This window comes from Salvelinus sp. IW2-2015, unplaced genomic scaffold (genome assembly GCF_002910315.2).
Source record: "Salvelinus sp. IW2-2015 unplaced genomic scaffold, ASM291031v2 Un_scaffold16312, whole genome shotgun sequence".
Lineage (NCBI taxonomy): Eukaryota > Metazoa > Chordata > Actinopteri > Salmoniformes > Salmonidae > Salvelinus > Salvelinus sp. IW2-2015.
In genome coordinates, this window is record NW_019957531.1 from 728,971 (window position 1) to 751,455 (window position 22,485).

A 22,485-nucleotide genomic window follows, 5' to 3' on the forward strand; every position below is an offset into this window, starting at 1 on the left:
CCAGAGGTCCAAGGTTGCTACGGTTATTTCTCTGCTGACTGGGCGGGTGTGGGCTACGGCAGTCTGGGAGAGAGGAGAGGAGGCACTGGCTTCGTATGAGGGGTTCATGGCTCTGTTCAGAGGTATCTTTGACCATCCACTGGAGGACAGAGAGGGGAGTGAGGCCTACTTCAACTACGGAAGGATGATCAGACTGTCGAGTACGCGCTCACCTTCCGGACAGTAGCAGCATTCAAGCAGATGGAATGAGCCAGCACTCCATACGTTATTCAGAAGAGGACTGCGTGAGGAGGTCAAGATGAACTGGCATGTAGAGATGACAGCCTCTCATTGGACACACTCATCACGATGGCATCCATTTGGATAACCTACTTCGGGAGCGTTGGTACCCTCATCGCTTCTCTCCTCCCTCAGTGACGACTCTGTAGCAGAGAACCGATGGAGGTGAAGGTCACATGTCTCCCCACGGCTGAGCGACGCAGACGGAAACTGCTGGGGCTCTTTCCTTATTGTGGTCAAGGAGAACCCCAATTTCAGCAGTGTCCGTTACGTCCCACTCGGGATCCACAAGAGCAGAGGGACAGTCACGTGATCTTCCACCTCCTGGGGAAGGTGTGCGTATCCAATCTTCATCATTTTCTGCCAAACCCTTTTCAGTGTTGATCACACTAGCTGGCTGTCCGTCATGTACTGTTTCTAAAGTGCTAGTGGATTCCGGTGCCGCGCGGGAACTTTATTGACCAGACCGTTACCTCCTCTCTGAACATCACCTTATACCCGCTCTCCTCTTCGTTCCCGTCCAAGCCATTAATAAATTGGCCACTAGGATCCGGAACCGTCACACACACAACTCACCGTAGAGTCCATTAACCTGGAAAACATTCTCTTCATTGTGCATCAGTTCACAAGATCATCCTCGGCCTACCATGGCTCAAACGCCATACCCCACCATCTCATGGTCAAGGATGAGAATCACGGACTGGGAAACCGCATGCCAGGGACTTGCTTTCCCATACCCTCTCGAGTCGTAGCCCCTGTGGTCTGGACGTAGATGTGGACATTCTCCAGGCTCTGGAGAGGAAACACGCACCCACTACCTGTCCTCCGGAGCGCATCTACATTCCCATGGGATAAGGGATCGGTTGCTGACCTGGGCACACACAGCTGTCATCACTGGACATCCATAGATCAGATGTACCATTCAATCTCTCTATTGGTGGCCCACCTTGGCGCAGGATGTTATTCGCTAAGTCAACTCCTGTTCTGTCTGTGCCCACACTCCAGCAGGGAATTCCTGCCTGGTGGGAATTCCCATATGGTGTGCAAAATAGAGGGAGCACTGGAGTAGGTAGCCACTGCATTTAGATGGGGTTCCGTCATATTTGTCCGGGAGAGACAAACAGGCATCGCTGACCTGGGCAGACTGCTGAACGGACTGGTGTGCTGGCTCGATACAAAACAAGAGTAGCATCAGGACATGAAACACATAACTAATACTGCCTGGGGAATGGAACAAAGGGAGTGACAGATATAGGGGAGGTAATCAGTGAAGTGATGGAGTCCAGGTGTGTCTCATGAGGCGCAGGTGCGCGTAACGGTGGTGCCAGATGTGCGTAATGATGGTAATCAGAGCCAGTGATTAGTAAACCGGTCATGTCGAGCGCCGGAGAGGGGGAGCGGGTGTAGACGTGAAAATATTAGGCCTAACTTTTGAAATGTACCAGTAAACTACCAGATTTTTTTTGAGTTTTCATAACATGTTAAAGATATAAAATCATACCACCCTCATGGAGTCTGTTTCTGACCGTTTGAGCAGACACATGCACATTTGTGGCCTGCTGGAGGTCATTTTGCAGGGCTCTGGCAGTGCACCTCCTTGCACAAATGCGGAGGTAGTGGTCCTGCTGCTGGGTTGTTGCCCTCCTACGGCCTCCTCCACGTCTCCTGATGTACTGGCCTGTCTCCTGGTAGCGCCTCCATGCTCTGGACACTACGCTGACAGACACAGCAAACCTTCTTGCCACAGCTCGCATTGATGTGCCATCCTGGTCTCATGCTACCACTAGAGTGAAAGCACCGCCAGCATTCAAAAGTGACCAAAACATCATCCAGGAAGCATAGGAACTGAGAAGTGGTCTGTGGTCACCACCTGCAGAATCACTCCTTTTTTGGGGGTGTCTTGCTAATTGCCTATAATTTCCACCTTTTGTCTATTCCATTTGCACAACAGCATGTGAAATTTATTGTCAATCAGTGATGCTTCCTAAGTGTACAGTTTGATTTCATAGAAGTGTGATTGACTTGGAGTTACACTGTGTTGTTTAAGTGTTCCCTTTATTTTTTTGAGCAGTGTATATTAAGACGTTAATAAAAATATTCAGGCATAGACAGATGTTTGTATTATGTTAATTAAATTGACTCACGGGTGCATCAATCGACACTAAGGATTTTAATTACCAACATTTCCGATGTGGTAAATTACTGGGAGATTTACAATCCTAATTATGTGTGAGTAATGTACATTTATATGTCATTAACATTCAATTTTATCATTGTCTTACATCACATTGATGTCCTCCTGGCTTTTTTGAGAGTTGTGGAATGCACAAAGTTGGATGTACAAGTTTAAACTCCACTCTGTTTATTCTTCAGAATCTAGGTCAGGGGGTGCAGCAGATATCCAAGTTCTTTGGTTTCCCATTGACTGAAGAGCAAGTCCAGACAATTGCAGGGCAGAGCACCTTCAATGCTATGAAGGACAGTTCCAAGAACACCCATGGAAAACATGGCAATGTGTTTTTCCGAAAAGGTAAGTTCATAATAATTCTAATAAATTGTATTCACAAAATGTTGGTAATGTTGTAAAACAAAAACTTTACTTTATTCCTCTCATTATTGTCCCCCACGATGAAATCAGGTAGGGGATTGTGGAATGGTCTCGGTCCGTAATTTACTTAAATAATAATTTTTATTTAAATAATAATAATCACACCAGTGAAGAGGTGAAGTCAGGGATAACTTGGGCCAAAATCTGTCTTTCCAGCAGTTGGTGTTTTTGTATGGAGGTCAATGAGAATGTCAAATCGCTCCGTCATTTCCTGGTTGCTAAAATTCTAATAGTTTTGCCTAATTTCAGTTTATGTGACAAAACAAGCCGTCATTTTGTAGAGAATCCTTTTACCATCTGAACCGCTGTGAAAAATCTTTTCCATAGCCTAAAATATTGTATTTTCATCTTTTTGAAGCTCGTGTAAAAAACTGAAAGTAGAAGACGCAAAAACTAAATGTAAGAACCGGAAGTATAGAAATAGCGCAAATAGAAAAGATCTACCGCTTCTTAGACTTATTTTAAATGAGAATGACAGATCGATAACTCCCATTATGTGCATTGTGTTGGGTCGCCAGAAAAGTTACATATTGCAGCTTTATTGCCTAGAATGGTCCCACCTGATCTTGCCTCCTGACTGCATTCTAGTCTGAGTACCAGTCTCTTTAGCTAAAATTGCACTCTTTGCCACTCCTTGTTATTGCCAAAGAGATTGGCCTTTAGACAATCTCAATGTTCAATATGTGCTGGATTTATGGCAGAGTTGCTCATTGGTTGTTGAAAATACTATTCATATTTTCCATGACATCATGTGGCGCCTCGAAAATAGATTTAGAATTTATAACAAAGACAAAAAGAGACAATTATCTGTTAGCTAGGCAAGTTGTTGTACTTTGAGGCTTAAAATCAAAATTAAGGCGATTAGTAGTTGGAAATGCAGTATGCATTTACTTTAAGAATTTAGACGTGAGCTAGCAACTTTTGAAAGACTGGACAAACTAAAAACGGTTCCAACATTTGCATAATCCTTGATTGGAGGATAGCTGTGAGGGTGATCAAATGCTCTGTTCATTAATGGATGCGTTCATAAATTCATAAATTCACTTTGGCTATCTACTCTGATTTCAGAGTGTGCCAGAGAGTAGATAAAATATGAATTCATGAAAGCGCAACACCCATTGAATTTGACAGGTATCAGTAAACGTCGGGGAAAAAACGTAATTCAATTGTGGCTAGCAGCACATATACAGTCACTAACGCTCTAGTTTACATGAAAAAAAAGTCTAACCAGCTCTTCTAGGGTGAGTAAAATAGTCAAAGTGAGGTGTTCTCTCATTTGTGTTTAGCCAGTTAGCTTGGGGCTTGGCTGCCATTCAGAACAAACCCTACTCCTCAGCCAGAGCGTCCAGTGTGCGCTCTGAACGCTCTGAGAGCAAAATGCACAGAATTTAAGAACTGACAATCTGGCAATGCTCTGAATTTATGAACGCCCAGAGCGCACTCTGAACGTACTCTGATACTCCAGAATGAATTTAGGAACACACCCAATGACAAAATGTTCATATTTGAAGATGGCAGAAAGGCCAGTCTCATTGACACATGACATGGAGTACAGGGAGTGGATTATCTAAAGAGACTGGCACTCAGGCTAACTGAATTCCCTTTCTGAATATATTTATTTTCATTGTTAGAGCAGCCACTGGAGTATCATGTCAATATAATGGGTAATCTGTGGTCAAACACAATAACTGAATTTTTTTTGGTCACGCGATGTTTCAATTGGCTCAGACGACATATTTACTGTTGCCTTGTTGAACTATTGACCCAGGCAGATTTTGTCCTTCAAATTCACTTAACACACATCATTGTTGAATTCGTAGGTGACCCCCACTTCCTTCTATTCTGCTAGCAAACGTGCAATCTTTGGAGAATAAAATTGATGACCTACGCGGAAGATTAAACTACGAACGGGACATTCAAAACTGTAATATCTTATGCTCCACGGAGTCGTGGCTGAACGATGACACTATCAAAATACAGCTTGCTGGTTATACGCTGTCCCGGCAGGATAAAACAGCGGCGTCTGGTAAGACTATGTATTTTTGTAAATAACAGCTGGTGCACGATATCTAAGGAAGTCTAAAGCTATTGCTCGCCTGAGGTAGAGTATCTCGCGATAAGCTGTAGACAACACTATCTACCTAGAGAGTTTTAATCTGTATTTTCTTGTAGCTGTTTACATGCCACCATAGACTGAGCCTGGGACTAAGACAGCATTGAATGAGCTTTATTCTGCCATAAGCAAACAAGAAAACGCTCACCGAGAGGCGGCGCTCCTAGTAGCCGGGGACTTTAATGCAGGGAAACATAAATCCGTTTTACCAAATTTCTATCAGCATGTTAAATGTGGAAAAAACTTTAGACCACCATTACTCAACACACAGAGATGCATACCAAGATCTCCATCGCCCTCCATTTGGCAAATCTGACCATAATTTCATTCTCCTGAATACGGCTTACAAAAAAAAATAAAGCAGGAAGCACCAGTGACTAGATCAATAAAAAAGTGGTCAGATGAAGCAGATGCTAAGCTACAGGACTGTTTTGCTAGCACAGACTGGAATATGTTCCGGGATTTCTCTGATGGCATTGATGAGGAATCATTGGCTTCATTAATAAGTGCATCGATGGCGTCGTCCCCACAGAGACCGTACATACATACCCCAACCAGAAGCCATGGATTACAGGCAACATCCACACTGAGCTAAAGGCTAGAGCTGCCACTTTCAAGGAGCGGGACCCGGAAGCTATAAGAAATCCCGCTATGCCCTCCGACGAACCATCAAACAGGCAAAGCATCAATACAAGACTAAGATTGAATCGCACTACACCAGCTCTGACGCTCGTTGGATGTGGCAGGACTTATAAAACCATTACAGACTACAAAGGGAAGCACAGCCGAGAGCTGCCCAGTGACACGAGCCTACCAGACGAGCTAAACTACTTCTATGCTATCTTAGAGGCAAATAACACTGAATCATGCATGAGAGCACCAGCTGTTCCGGAAGACTGTGTGATCACGCTCTCCGCAGCCGATGTGAGTAAGACATTTAAACAGGTCAACATTCACAAGGCCGCAGGGCCAGACGGATTACCAGGATGTGTACTGCGAGCATGCGCTGACCAACTGGCAAGTGTCTTCACTGACATTTTCAACCTCTCCCTGTCCGAGTCTGCAATACCAACATGTTTTAAGCAGACCACCGTAGAGCCTGTGTCCAAGAACACTAAGGTAACCTGCCTTAATGACTACCGACCCGTAGCACTCACGTCTGTAGCCAAGAAGTGCTTTGAAAGGCTTGTCATGGCTCACATCAACACCATTATCCCAGAAACCCTAGACCCACTCCAATTTGCATACCGCTCTAACAGATCCTGCAATCTCGATTGAATTCCACACTGCCCTTTCTCACCTAGACAAAAGGAACACCTATGTGAGAATGCTATTCATTGACTACAGCTCAGCATTCAACATCATAGTGCCCTCAAAGCTCATCACTAAGCTAAGGACCCTGGGACTAAACACCTCCCTCTGCAACTGGATCCTGGACTTCCTGACGGGCCGCCTCCCAGGTGGTAAGGGTAGGTAACAACATATCCGCCACGCTGATCCTCAACACAGGGGCCCCTCAGGCGTGCATGCTCAGTCCCCTCCTGTACTCCCTGTTCACACACGACTGCATGGCCAGGCACAGCTCCAACAACTTATTAAGTTTGCCCATGACACAACAGTGGTAGGCCTGATCACCAACAACGACGAGACAGCCTATAGGGAGGTGGTCAGAGACCTGGCCGTGTGGTGCCAGGACAACAACCTCTCCCTCAACGTGATCAAGACAAAGGAGATGATTGTGGACTACAGGAAAAATATTTGGCATGGGTCCTTGCCAATGATATATTGACCTATAAGTAACATTGGAAATTGCAAGGCAGGTAATTGATCTAAACGGATTATTGTAAGAATATTAGATTAAACATTCATACAAACGTTTCATCTTAAATGTCAACATGATTTAAAATATAAATGTCACACATTAGAATATAATTTGTCACATGAAATACCTTGATTAAAATATAATTGAATTAAAACATAGATTATATTAACTCAATCATGATTGGCTTGATTTAGATACCAATTTTAGATGTGGACAGTTCAGAGATACAGTGGGGAGAACAAGTATTTGATACACTGCCGATTTTGCAGGTTTTCCTACTTACAAAGCATGTAGAGGTCTGTAATTTTTATCATAGGTACACTTCAACGGTGAGAGACTGAATGTAAAATAAAAATCCAGAAAATYACATTGTATGATTTTTAAGTAATTAATTTGTATTTTATTGCATGACATAAGTATTTGATCACCTACCAACCAGTAAGAATTCCGGCTCTCACAGACCTGTTTTGCTTTAAGAAGCCCTCCTGTTCTCCACTCATTACCTGTATTAACTGCACCTGTTTGAACTCGTTACCTGTATAAAAGACACCTGTCCACACACTCAATCAAACAGACTCCAACCTCTCCACAATGGCCAAGACCAGAGAGCTGTGTAAGGACATCCGGGATAAAAATGTAGACCTGCACAAGGCTGGGATGGGCTACAGGACAATAGGCAAGCAGCTTGGTGAGAATGCAACAACTGTTGGCGCAATTATTAGAAAATGGAAGAAGTTCAAGATCCAATTACTTAAAAATCATACAATGTGATTTTCTGGATTTTTCTTTTTGATTCCGTCTCTCACAGTTGAAGTGTACCTATGATAACAATTACAGACCTCTACATGCTTTGTAAGTAGGAAAACCTGCAAAATCGGCAGTGTATCAAATACTTGTTCTCCCCACTGTATATATTTTTTTAAATAAGAAATGACAGTACTGTATTACTTCTTCATGGATTACATTAATTGGAAATGAGAAATAAGTACACCAACATGAGCTTCCATTCATAAAATGTGTAGAGTAAATTGCTAATGTAGATTCTCTGTGGTAAACAAGGAAAAACTTCAATTCAGTTGTACGGAAGGATTGTCAATAGTTAAGTCTTTGCTTAGTCTGCTCAAATAGTAGGTTTAGTTTATACCAAAGATAATACCCACCAAATAGTCTTGAAAAATGTTGGCAGCATCCAGGACTAAAATCGAACACTTTTGTGAGCATTAATACGGTGGCAGAAGTGGTTGCAATTGAGATTAGCAGTGCGGGTGATTTTAGAGCATATTAATGGTATGACAAAAAATCACCTTGTGTTGAGACAATGTTAGTTGCAATTGACCGGTTAACCTCTTGAATGATAATTTTAAAAAATAGATTTCCACCTACATAGACATACCCAAAAGTATTTGGGTGTTCCTAATGTTTGGTATACTCAGAGTACACTATAACTCAGTGAAGATCAAAGGGATCTCCAAATTAGAATTCCCTGACACCGGGTCTGCTAGCTTGTATGATTTCCACCTAAATACTCATACCCAAAAGGAATTATTTTTGATGAGATGGCCAAAAACAATTACTAGTAATGCTACAAAGTTCTAGAAAGGACTGGAACTCACCTTTCTGGGAAAAGGAGTTATAATATATAATATAACCAGTATTTTACGTTTTATTTAATCTTATCCAGAGCAATTTAAAGTAGTGAGTACATCTTCATACCGGTCCTCCGTAGGAATCAAACCCACAACCCTGGCATGCCGTGTGAATGTTGACTGAATTATTTGTTTTCTGCTATTTAATGAAATGCTTGCCCTACTCCTATAAAGGAAGCCAATTTTAATTCTTCACTTTTTTACTAATTAATCAATATGCTTTCTGATAGATAGCTTCTCGTCAATCCAGATATTTATAAGAGGGAACACAATAAATGTGGGCACCATCTGATGTACAAATGCATAAACCATCAGAGCTTTTTGGAAAATACCAATTTCAGTTCAACAAGGGCTTTCTGCAACGCAAAAAAGGCAGATTGTAGCTCCAAGACAGCCTTGTCAACAGAATGCACAACCGAATAATCTGTATACAAGTGGAAATTACAATTACCTACAGACCAACCAATGTTGTTTGTATTTATAGAAAAGCCAAAATCAACCCCTTTGGGACACCCTTAGTAATATCAAGGAAACCTTTCAATTGGTGAAGAGGAGACTGAAACCACCCAAAACAAACAACAACTGAAAAGGGTTGTAGTAAAGGCTTTGTAAAACATTTCAAAGTGAATATACAAGGATTTTGGTGATGTCAGTTGTTGATGTTTTCACAGGTCCAAAAAGTTGATCTTCGCCTTTGATTTGTCCCCCTTGCTTTTCTGCCTAGGTGAAGTTGGAGATTGGAAGAACCATCTAAGTGAAGCCCAAAGTAAACAGATGGACGAGAAGTTTGAGAAGCACCTGGCTCACACTAAACTGGGGGCTAAGTTAAAATATGATATTTACTGCAAGTAGGGAGTTGAAATTTCCAGATCCAATGCAGAATAAGCATATTCAGAAGATTGAAATAGAAAAATGTTGCTCATGTCTACAGTAGGCCTAAACCTTCTGTAAGAATACTCAAAGATAAATTTACAACGCACAGAAACTAGAGATCAATGCAACTAGTTGTTTTTCAGTTCAGCATCTGTTTAGAATCTGTGTAGGGGTTCCAGTTTGGACTCATAGTTACATGTGGCAAGTTCTCATTGGTCCAAACTATCTACATATTGAAGCCTGAAAAGGGATACTTTGTATTCGGCCAATTTTACTGCAATGAATTCTAATTGATTAACCACAGGCTAGGTTTTGGTATAAACAACATCCTGTCTCTTTGTTCAATGGAGAAACAACAAGAACAGGGAAGAATTAACATCAACCATCAACTTTCCAGCATAACAACTATGATTTGTTCTTTTTGAATGAATATGTTTTCCCCCCCTGATTTGTTTTGAGGTCTGTGCTGTCGAAAAAACATAAACAGAATAACCAACCATATTTTCCAGCAGCATTTGCAGTGTTTTTCTACTAATTTTACCTGAATATGAATAGTAAATTGATATGAATTTCATAAAAAGTTAGTTATTTTTGGAATAAAGCATAATGTCATTTTGTTGGATGTTACAGAAAGTATGTCTGTCTCCAGAAATGTTGATTTAGCTTGTTTGACTTCAGACTGTAATAACCCAATGGAACTGTAGCTATGCAATGGATGAAAGAAGGGACTAGCTTTATAGACTGTTGCTTTATTCTTATCCAGAGAATATTGTTAATGCAACTGCACTAAGAACATGTATGGGCTGCATCCCAACACTCTTAACAATTTTTTAAATTTTATTTAACCTTTATTTAACCAGGTAGGCCAGTTGAGAGCAGGTTTTTGTTTACAACTGCGACCTGGCCAAGATAAAGCAAAGCAGTGCGACACAAACAACAACACAGAGTTACACATGGAATAAACAAACGTACAGTCAATAACACAATAGAAAAAGTCTATATACAGTGTGTGCAAATGGCGTAAGGATGTGTAAGGCAATAAATAGGCCATAGTAGCGAAGTAATTACAAGTTAGCAAATTAACACTGGCTTGAGAGATGTGCAGATGATGATGTGCAAGTAGAAATAATGGTGTGCAAAAAAAGTAAATAAAAACAATATGGGGATGAGGTAGGTAGTTGGATGGGCTATTTACAGATGGGATGTGTACAGCTGCAGCGATTGGTAAGCTGCTCAGATAGCTAATGCTTAAAGTTTGTGAGGGAGATAGAAGTCTCCAACTTCAGCGATTTTTGCAATTCGTTCCAGTCATTGGCAGCAGAGAACTGGAAGGAAAGGCAGCCAAAGAGGTGTTGGCTTTGGGGATGACCAGTGAGATATACCTGCTGGAGCGCGTGCTACGGGTGGGTGTTGTTATGGTGACCAGTGAGCTGAGATAAGGCGGAGCGTTACCTAGCAAAGACTTGTAGATGACCTGGAGCCAGTGGGTCTGGCGACGAATATGTAGCGAGGGCCAGCTGATGACAGCATACAGGTCGTAGTGGTGGGTGGTATATGGTGCTTTGGTGACAAAACGGATGGCACTGTGAATAGCAATGCTGTAGACTGATGCTGAAACTGATTCTGAAATCAAATAAACTTTACTCTACAAAAGTATGCTCAACTACCATGGTTTTCCATGCAATAAGAGCAAGATATGGGAAGTACCCCATAACCTGATCATAGCGCAAATGTTATGACAAATGTGTGTGTTGCTCAAAACTCATTATGGGGTTGGTTATTATTGTCACGTGTGCTACATCTCCGGCCTCTAGGTCACCAGGCTGCTGATTATTGCGCATCAGCGCCTAATGACACTCACCTGGACTCCATCACCTCCTTGATTATCTGCCCTTTTTATGTCACTCCCTTTGGTTCCTTCCCCAGGCATTATTGTTTCTGTTTCAGTTTCATGTCTGTGCGTTGTTTGTTTCTTGTTTCGTATTATGTTTCGTTCGTTTATTAAATTATTCACTCCCTGAAATTGCTTCCCGACTCCCAGCACACACGTTACAATTATGGTGCATTCAGTGTGTAGTGTAGTGGTTTTGATGTATATTCTCTTTGAGTTTTCCCCACCAATATTTCCATTAAAAGAAAATATGGCATAGATATATTAATTAGTTCACGTCATAGAAAAACCTATAAATGTTTTGCAACAAAAGAAAGCAGGTATTTCTTATTGGACAAATTGACATAGTACTTCCCCCCCAATTTTCACACGTGTGCCTCTATGTCTAGTGAATACAACCCTGTCCCTGAGATTACACGTGGTAACTCACTGCAACAAGTAGATTTACTTGTCAGTCACAGTCAATTGTCAGTCACTAGCTACAGACTGCTACAGAGCCTCATTTTAATGATATAGACAATTTTGACTTTGTGGCTTTGGGAACTACTGACAACACTCCTCCCCTGCCTGCCTGGTTGCGGCAACCACTCTAATCCTAATCAAGTCAACACAAATCTGATAAAAGTTCTTTGAGCATTTTCCACAAACAAATCACTTGCAATATTTACAAAACAGAATAATAATCCAATCTTTAATATATTTGTCCCTGTAGGGGAACTTGTTTTGGTGCTAAGTAGAACCCTTTTGAAGACCCATAAGAGGATTATTTGATTTGCGCAGCAAACCCAGAGCTCCAATCACAAGAAGGATGCAAATGTGGCCAATCTTTGCGAACGTAATTTTTTTTATTTAACAGAAAATAAAAGTTGCACACCCTCAAAACCCCTGCCTGCCCTGTTTGTTATTATGGACGATGCGATGGGTGCAGATTGGGTTGTAAGTGGCGGTCCCTCACAGTCCAGACCCAACATGGTGGTAGAGTGTTGGTCGGTGATCACTTTCAAACTGTCAATGCATAAATCATGAATCAAAATTGCAAGAAAATATTGTAATTTCACATAACTATACCACAAGGTAGCTACTCTACCTGCTTAATTCACGATGAGAAAACTAACTGGAACTAGCAACCTAGCCTAGTTACTAGTTAGTTAGCTATTTGTTAGCTAGGCTACCAGTTAGCTTTTTCCCCTTATCATAATTTAGTGAAATTAAATTGGCCTGTGTGTATTTTCTTTAGCATACACAGCTTATATTGAGGAGCGGAAAAGCCTATCAACTGTCAGAGAGCGCAAGAGCAGCTACTCAAAAAGCTGGTACTGGAGTGAAAGCATGTGCTTTTGTAAGCCCAGTTAGGGCCGGCACTGGACGTTCTCATGCCTTAGGTGAGACAAAAAAAACTGCTGCCCCCCTCCACCACTAAACTATGTACAGCAGGGGTTGGCAATAGGTTTGGCCTTGGGCCAAATTTTCTCAGCTAAAAGTTGGAGGAACAGAACATAATAGCAGCCCAATTCATTGGCCTACACTACAAATTAAACACAATTTTTAACACCCCTGGTTAGTAGGCTATATAATATGTTCAATATCAATACCATAGCCAATCTGATTACATTGATAAAATCACCAATGTCTCTTAAAATTGTTAAAAAAAAATATTTCTTTGTGCATTGATTGGGGGAAAACAGCTTGCGAACAAGAGAAAATGTGGCACTTTGTACTGCACTTTCCTTACATGCGCCTTCATGATTCTATCAAAGATACCCAGCATTTCCGCAAGCTTCAGAAAGTTCCCATTATTTGGCTCATTCAGCCTGTTGGTGGTCCCACGTAGCGCAATGTTCTGGGTAGCCATTACGCAAATCAGGGCAATGAGCCGTCGCAGCACCTGCTGCCAGTGGAGAGTCTCTCGGTCAATAGCCCGATGGACTTGGGCATCGATAGTTTCCTTGGACACCAGCCTGATCTCCAGCTCCTTCCACCTCTAGAAACTATCTAGGTGGTCATGCGACTTATCATGTGAGCTGAGGAGATGGCACAGATTTCTTCCAGTCCCTGGTTCCATCCCTGACCAGCACAGATTTGCACTCGTGTGAAAAAAGTTTGCAGAGAAAACGTTTTGCTTGGAATAGATGAGCCATGGTCTCTCCTCTCTCTCCCCGTTCGACATCCTCCTATTGTATTGGTCCACCGGAAATGTTTGTTGCCCCTGATCTCTTGGGAAATTCCCCTCCATATCCTAATGTGGCCCAGCCTGCACTAACATATCTGGTAAAGATCCATTAATATATTTTGTCCACTGACTGGGAATTTAAAAAAAAATGTGTCTGGGAATCGGATTTAGCAGCAGCACCACTGTCATCGGGGACGAGGAGCGACGAATTTGAGTCCGGGTCCAAGATAGTAGAGTCTCCGCCAGCGTTGTTTGGAGGTGTGGTTAGGCCTGGTACGACCACCTGTTCTTGTCCACCCAGAGAGCTGACATCATTGGTGGAAGTGGGTGGCTCAAACTCTTCCAGTTCGCCCTGTTCGCTGCTAGTACCAGCTAACAGGGACTCGGACATTGCTGCACGGTGATACATTTCAGCAGCGATTTTCTTTGGCTTAGAGATTGTGCCTCTTTTCTAATTTCTTAAATTTTTCATATTAGCTTCCTTTTTTGTCTCAGACATGGTAGCACATTTTGATGCAAATCTCTGTAGTTTACTTTTAGCTGAAATAATTTTCACTTGTAACTAGCTAACATTAACAGGCTAGGTTAAGCTACTGCATTAATCACTAATCGTCTTCGTCACAGACAAACAGAAAAAACCATACAATATTTGAATTGTCAGAATCATTTTTATTAATGCCAATCCCATAGAAACACACACACATCACCATAGCTACCAAGGATAGTGGGAGTGAACTTCTAGAGAAGCAGGAATGGGGTAGGGGGTGGGAATTGCAGCAACGGCTATGAGCTGGTGGCTGGGGCTCCCCCGGCGGTATAGTAGCCGATCAAGGGGTGCCGAAATTCAGCCCCAAATTCTAAAATGCCTCCCAAAATTCTAGGTACTAAGATTAGGGATGTTAATTTGCATAATTTAGTCAAATTAAATTGGCCTGTGTATATTTTTGTTAGCATACAGAGCCTAATTTGAGGAGCGGAAAAGCCTATCACCTGTCAGAGAGCGCAGGAGCAGCTTCTCAAAAAGCTGGTACTGGATCAAGCATGTGCTTTTGTAAGCCTAGTTAGGCCCGGCCCTGGACGGGACCAAAACCCTGCCACCCCCTTCCCCGCTAAATTATGTACAGCAGGGGTTGGCAATCGGTTTGGCCTCGGGACAATTATTTTCTCCGCTAAAAGTCGGAGGAACAGATACAAGTGCCGCCAAGTATCTCTCAAATATCAATATGCCTTGCATACTGTTGTTCAGGCTAGTTATCATTATCATTGTTTTGGTTTGCAATGGACCCCGTAGTTCCACTCTCCGTACCTCTGATACCTCCTTTGTCCCACCCCCCACACATGCGGTGACCTCACCCATTGAGACCAGCATGTCCAGAGATACAACCTCTCTTATCATCACCCAGTGCCTGGGCTTGCCTCCGCTGTACCCGYGCCCCWCCATACCCCTGTCTGCACATTATGCCCAGAATCTATTCTACCACGCCCATAAATCTGCTCCTTTTATTCTTTGTCCCCAACGCTCTAGGCGACCAGTTTTGATAGCCTTTAGCCGCACCCTCATCCTACTACTCCTCTGTTCCTCKGGTGATGTGGAGGTAAACCCAGGCCCTGCATGTCCCCAGTCACCCTCATTTGTTGACTTCTGTGATCGAAAAAGCCTTGGCCTCATGCATGTCAACATCAGAAGCCTCCTCCCTAAGTTTGCCTTAMTCACCGCTTTAGCACACTCTGCCAAYCCTGATGTCCTTGCCGTGTCCGAATCCTGGCTYAGGAAGGCCACCAAAAATTCTGRGATTTCCATACCCAACTATAACACTTTCCGTCAAGATAGAACTGCCAAAGGGGGAGGAGTTGCAATCTACTGCAGAGATAGCCTGCAAAGTTCTGTCATACTTTCCAGGTCTATGCCCAAACAGTTCGAACTTCTAATTTTAAAAATTAATCTCTCCAGAAATAAGTCTCTCACTGTTGCCGCCTGCTACCGACACCCCTCAGCTCCCAGCTGTGCCCTGGACACCATCTGTGAATTGATCGCTCCCCATCTAGCTTCAGAGTTTGTTCTGTTAGGTGACCTAAACTGGGATATGCTTAACACCCCGGCAGTCCTACAATCCAAGCTTGATGCCCTCAATCTCACTCAAATCATCAAGGAACCCACCAGGTACAACCCTAAATCCGTAAACATGGGCACCCTAATAGACATTATCCTGACCAACCTGCCCTCCAAATACACCTCTGCTGTCTTCAATCAAGATCTCAGCGATCACTGCCTCATTGCCTGTATCCGCCACGGGTCCGCGGTCAAACGACCACCCCTCATCACTGTCAAACGCTCCCTAAAACACTTCTGCGAGCAGGCCTTTCTTAATCGACCTGGCCCGGGGTACCCTGGAAGGATATTGACCTCATCCCGTCAGTTGAGGATGCCTGGTCATTCTTTAAAATGTTACTTCCTCACCATATTAGACAAGCATGCTCCGTTCAAAAAATGCAGAACCAAGAACAGATATAGCCCTTGGTTCACTCCAGACCTGACTGCCCTCGACCAGCACAAAAACATCCTGTGGCGAACTGCAATAGCATCGAAGAGCCCCCGCGATATGCAACTGTTCAGGGAAGTCAGGAACCAATACACGCAGTCAGTCAGGAAAGCAAAGGCCAGCTTTTTCAAGCAGAAATTTGCATCCTGTAGCTCTAACTCCAAAAAGTTCTGGGATACTGTAAAGTCCATGGAGAAACAGAGCACCTCCTCCCAGCTGCCCACGTCACTGAGGCTAGGTAACACGGTCACCACTGATAAGTCCGTGATAATCGAAAATTCAACAAACATTTCTCAATGGGGGCATGCCTTCCTCCGGCGACTCCAACCTTGGCCAACAGCCCCACCCCCCGCTGCTACTCGCCCAAGCCTCCCCAGCTTCTCCTTTACCCATATCCAGATAGCAGATGTTCTGAAAGAGCTGGAAAACCTGGACCCATACAAATCAGCTGGGCTTGACAATCTGGACCCCCTATTTCTGAAACTGTCCGCCCATTGTCGCACCCCCTATTACCAGCCTGTTCAACCTCTCCTTCGTATCATCTGAGATCCCCAAGGATTGGAAAGCTGCCGCGGTCATCCCCTCTTCAAAGGGGAGACACCTGGACCCAAACTGTTACAGACCTATATCCATCCTGCCCTGCCTATCTAAGGTCTTCGAAAGCCAAGTCAACAAACAGATCACTGACCATCTCGAATCCCACCCTACCTTCTTCGCTGTGCAATCCGGTTTCCGAGCCGGTCACGGGTGCACCTCAGCCACGCTCAAGGTACTAAACGATATCATAACCGCCATCGATAAAAGACATTACTGTGCAGCCGTCTTCATCGACCTGGCCAAGGCTTTCGACTCTGTCAACACCATATTCTTATCGGCAGACTCAGTAGCCTCGGTTTTTCTAATGACTGCCTTGCCTGGTTCACCAACTACTTTGGAGACAGAGTTCAGTGTGTCAAATCGGAGGGCATGTTGTCCGGTCCTCTGGCAGTCTCTATGGGGGTACCACAGGGTTCAATTCTCGGGCCGACTCTTTTCTCTGTATACATCAATGATGTGCTCTCTCTGCGGGCGATTCCCTGATCCACCTCTACGCAACGACACCATTCTATATACTTCCGGCCCTTCCTTGGACACTGTGCTATCTAACCTCCAAACGAGCTTCAATGCCATACAACACTCCTTCCGTGCCTCCAACTGCTCTTAAACGCTAGTAAAACAAATGCATGCTTTTCAACCGTTCGCTGCCTGCACCCGCACGCCCGACTAGCATCACCACCCTGGACGGTTCCGCCTAGAATATGTGGATCTTATAGTACCTAGGTGTCTGGCTAGACTGCAAACTCTCCTTCCAGACTCATATCAAACATCTCCAATCCAAAATCAAATCAAGAATCGGCTTTCTATTCCGCAACAAAGCCTCCTTCCTCACGCCGCCAAACTTACCCTAGTAAAACTGACTATCCTACCGATCTCGACTTCGGCGATGTCATCTACAAAATAGCTTCCAATACTCTACTCAGCAAACTGGATGCAGTTTATCACAGTGCCATTCGTTTTGTTACTAAAGCACCTTATACGACCCACCACTGCGACCTGTATGCCCTAGTCGGCTGGCCCTCGCTACATGTTCGTCGTCAGACCCACTGGCTCCAGGTCATCTACAAGGCTATGCTAGGTAAAGTGCCGCCTTATCTCAGTTCACTGGTCACGATGGCTACACACACCGCAGCACGCGCTCCAGCAGGTGTATCTCACTGATCATCCCTAAAGCCAAAACCTCATTTGGACGCCTTTCCTTCCAGTTCTCTGCTGCTTGTGCGACTGGAGACGATTGCAAAAATCTCTGAAGTTGGAGACTTTTATCTCCCTCAACAACTTAAAAATCTGCTATCCGAGCAGCTAACCGATCGCTGCAGCTGTACATAGTCCACTGTAAACTACCCACCCAATTTACCTACCTCACCCCCATACTGCTTTTATTTATTTACTTTTCTGCTCTTTTGCACACCAGTATCTCTTCTTGCACATGATCATCTGATGATTTATCACTCCAATGTTAATCTGCTAAATTGTAATTATTCGATTTATTGCCTACCTCATGCCTTTTGCACACATTGTATATAGATTCTCTCTTTTTTCTACCGATGTTTAATTGACTTGTTTATTGTTTACTCCATGTGTAACTCTGTGTTGTCTGTTCACACTGCTATGCTTTATCTTGGCCAGGTCGCAGTTGCAAATGAGAACTTGTTCTCAACTAGCCTACCTGGTTAAATAAAGGTGAAATAAAATAAATAAATAAATAAAAAAGTGTCGCCTCATCTTGCCTAGTGGGAGGGCTGGCCCTGAACCCAGTCATTGTGCAACAAATAACAATTGTAAATGCAATTGTGTTTTAAAAAACTGCCATGATTTAAAAGAGCTACTGTTTTTATTTCTCAATCTCAACTCATAATTAAAGGCCACCTCCCATTCGCCATTCAAGTGCTTAGGCTGTAGTCAGTTGGACCTAGTTTGGGAAACGCTGCATTAACACGCATTTCTCTCATGTTCTGTTGGTTTTCATATCAAGTTTCTTTCATTCTCCAGAAGCGAAAGGCACAATCCAAGTCATTTTAGAAACCCATCCTAGTTGTTGTGTATGGGATAGTTTATTGGTTAAGGTCATTGTCCCTCCACTGACCCAGTCAACCAGTAAACAGAACAAAGTTGTCCAATAAACCACCTTGTTTTTCAGAAGAGGCGGGACTAACAATCACGTTAACAGATGTAAATCACGTCTGAATAGAGTGCCATGATAAAAAAAAGCCTACAGAACAAAGACACAACAAAGATCACATAATAAAACAATTAGAAATAATGTGACTTACCTGAAATCAGTGGAATTTACTGGATAACGGAAGAGAGACTTTCTGTGTAATACTATTCTCATTCTTCGGCGCTAGTGGAGAAAGACCACCAACGTTTTGCTGGGGAACGGAAGATTGGCTAGCTTGCTAATAATGGCGCTGGGAGCGGAGAGCCTTCGGCTATAGAAAGACCAGTTAGCAGCAGCGCGGGATCGGGACAAGCAAAGTCAGGGATCAGGACATTGAATAGCGCGGGAAGTTGCAGCTCGAGGTGAGCGGACATTGAACTCCACCAAAGGGAAGTAAAAACGGTCACTACTGGACTTGGGACTTAAAACTTCTTGTCAATAGGGGGGCGCTATTTTCACTTTGGAAAAAATTGTGCCCAATTTAAACGGCCTCGTACTCTTTTCTAGATCATACAATATGCATATTATCATTACTCTCTAGTTTCTAAAACCGTTTGCATTATATCTGTGAGTAAAACAGAACTCATTTTGCAGCAAACTTCCTGACAGGAAGTGGAAAATCTGAAATCGATGCTCTGTTCTAGGGCCTGCCTATAAATGTGCTTGATATTTATTAGTATACATGCACTTCATACGCCTTCCACTAGATGTCAACAGGCAGTGAGAGAAGAAATGGAGTGTATAACATGATCTGAGGTCGAATAAAAGCTCTTGGCATGACGGGACCCCAATTTCCTGTTTTCTGGAACGCGCGAGAATGGACCTGGTATTGCCTTCTGTAAAGCTGTCGTTATAGACGACTAATATCTCCGGCTTTGATTTTATTTGATAAATGTGACAATATCATCGTAAAGTATGTTTTTTCAATATAGTTTTATTAGATTATTGAAAATTTTTCGGGACGTTAGGCGTGTTGCTTTGTCTGCGTTTGTTCAGGAAGGAGAGCTTCGCGCCACTTTGCGAGCTTTCCGTGCTAATTGACTGGAGAAGAGGACATTCTAAAACCAAACAACGATTGTTCCCGACAAAGGACCCCTTGTACAACATTCTGATGGAAGATCATCAAAAGTAGGACCCATTTTATGATGCTATTTCATATATCTGTCGAACATGTGAACTAGTAGTTTGCGCCCAGATTTTGGGCACTCTCTCGCTATAACTAAGCTGGATGTCGTAATGAAGTTATTTTTAGAATTCTAACACGGCGATTGCATTAAGAACTAGTGTATCTATCATTGCTAACTTTTGCTGCTGGTAAATGGCTTGTGTTTTGGCTATTGTGGTAAGCTAATATAATGCTATATGTGTTTTTCGCTGTAAAACACTTAAGAAATCGGAAATATTGGCTGGAATCCACAGATGCCTGTCTTTCATTTGCTGTACACCATGTATTTTTCAGAAATGTTTTATGATGAGTATTTAGGTATTTCACGTTGGTGTCTGTAATTACTCTGGCTGCTTCGGTGCTATTTCTGACGGTAGCTGTGATGGTAGCTGCAAATGTAAAACTGATTTATACCTCAAATATGCACATTTTTCGAACAAAACATAGATTTATTGTATAACATGTTATAAGACTGTCATCTGATGAAGTTGTTTCTTGGTTAGTTTGGTTGGTTCTTGGTTAGTTAGGTTGGTTTTGTGCATGCTACCTGTGCTGTGAAAAATGTCTGTCCTTTTTTGTATTTGGTGGTGAGCTAACATAAATATACGTGGTGTTTTCGCTGTAAAATATTAAAAAATCGGACATGTTGGCTGGATTCACAAGATGTTTATCTTTCATTTGCTGTATTGGACTTGTTAATGTATGAAAGTTAAATATTTCTAAAAAATATATTTTGAATTTCGCGCCCTGCACTTGAGCTGGCTGTTGTCATAAGTGTACCGACATCGGGCTTGCAGCCCAAAGAAGTTCTGACCCACTGGAATTGTGATACAGTGAATTATAAGTGAAATAATCTGTCTGTAAACAATTGTTTAAAATACGTATTTTCAACTTTCACTAACAACCAAAAATAAACTTTATTTCATACTCCATCATTTGGCTAACTGGGTGGGTATATGACCATTGTTTCTAAAACCTCCACCTAATCACTCTCAATAGCTGATTCAATAGATCTTAGTCTATTGAACTTTGATAATTAACGTATTAGTAATCAGTCAATAGTCTGCTATTTTAATTTAAACAAGGCTTAAAGTAGGTTAGGGTTTAGCATATTTTGGACTTATCTAGGATGTTTTTTAGTATTTTATTTGGATCCCCATTAGTTTTTGCTGAAGCAGTAGCTACTCTTCCAGGGGTCCACAGACTGTTTCATCCAAATAGTTTGTTATAGTAAGTTTGTTAGCTGGTTTTTTAGCATCCAGCATCTATTCAAAAGCATTTTAACTGCCATGAATCGGCACGATAGTGCCACCGACGAAGAAGAACAGCCTTAGCGTAATATTATTTTCCTCACAATTTCAGGCTCCATGAACTTGTGAGTTCTTGGGTAAAACAGATGCCTGTCATTAAGAAGTTAGATAAAAAAAATAAAAAAAGACAAACCCTATCTACACATTTGGCAATGGGCTCGTCCACCAGCTGATCTCCTAGTATACCACATTGCAACAGTTTTTCCTGTTACGACTAATCTAACGAGCGAACTCTTGGTTTCTTGTGCTCGTGGGACAAAAATGAATGGCAGGAAAGTGGCCATGTGATTCATTTTCCCAGCGTATTGGGCTGAAACAAAAACTCCAGTTTGTGACTTTAAATGAGAGCCTAAAACCTAACTTGATATATGGACGCACAACTTTTACTTTAATTTAAATCATGTATTGTTGACATCAATAAGGATTTGGCAAAACAAAGTGAGAAAGAGTGACAGTTGTTGAATGGAATGTTTTAGTGATTGCATGACATGCAGTAGAAGAGTCCCTAGCCGACCTAGTTAAATATTTAAAACAACTTCCAATGTTTGTGTTCAAGGTGCATTTGATTTAACTTGATGCTTGCAATTTTGGGGCTATTCTATTTATTCCATACTAGGTAGATTAAATATAATGTATTGCAAATATTTTTGTCATTAGTCATTATTGAGATTGCTGTGTTTTTTACCACTCCCATTGAACACAGATCACGTCAGATAAGGCCCTATTGGTCTTTGAACTTCAGCTGTTGAGACATCACTCGCCGGTGAACATAGTCCTGACAGACGATTGCAAGTAAGTGTTTACACCTTTCCTTAGGTTTATTTACTTTTAGTCAAATGATTTGTCTCACTTAGAGACATAATCTTTCCTCTGTTTGTCATTTTTAGAAAGACCACACACTCACCAACACCTATCTTAGAATAACAGTACAACGTAAAGCACAGCTAGACCGTTTAGCCTTTCTCAAACCATGTGAACACATTTGTCAAACCAGCAATGATCAATAATATGGACAATTAGCTCCAATCTGCATGTTTCAGCAACTTTTCCTCTACTGCCATTGTAGTGTCTTATTGTTTGTTTATGTGTAATTATTGTCGCCTGTTATTGTGAGTGACAGTAGACAAGTAAATATACACAGCATACATTGTTGAATATCGTTTAACTGCAGCTGACATCTATCTATCTATCTTATTAATGATTGCAAGTTAGTAGACTTTGACAGAGAGCTAAAGCAAGTATCAAAAATATGGCAACATGTTGTATACAACTAGATAAAGCTTTATCCTTCCTCCATGAATTACATTTTT

The 22,485-nt window shown here is 42.3% G+C and overlaps 2 protein-coding genes across 5 annotated transcripts in view; both read left to right on the forward strand.

The window, feature by feature from the left end:
- The window catches only part of LOC112080404 (sulfotransferase 6B1), a 26,301-nt gene extending 16,459 nt beyond the window's left edge, over positions 1 to 9,842 (forward strand). Inside the window, exons 5-8 of the mRNA XM_070442539.1 lie at positions 5 to 200; positions 521 to 612; positions 2,572 to 2,809; positions 9,193 to 9,842. Coding sequence (XP_070298640.1) covers positions 5 to 200; positions 521 to 612; positions 2,572 to 2,809; positions 9,193 to 9,320 — 654 coding nt within the window. The 3' untranslated portion in view covers positions 9,321 to 9,842. The remainder of the gene's footprint in view (positions 1 to 4; positions 201 to 520; positions 613 to 2,571; positions 2,810 to 9,192) is intronic.
- The window catches only part of LOC112080405 (equilibrative nucleoside transporter 1), a 287,889-nt gene that overhangs the window by 241,515 nt on the left and 23,889 nt on the right, over positions 1 to 22,485 (forward strand). Inside the window, exon 1 of one of the 4 annotated variants that reach the window (XM_024146162.2) lies at positions 21,815 to 21,967. The exons of 2 other annotated variants lie outside the window; for them this stretch is intronic. The gene's annotated coding sequence lies outside the window, so the exon portion shown is untranslated. Of the gene's footprint in view, positions 1 to 21,814; positions 21,968 to 22,485 lie in introns of those variants that run through there. One more of the 4 variants, XM_070442556.1, reaches the window with a different exon arrangement.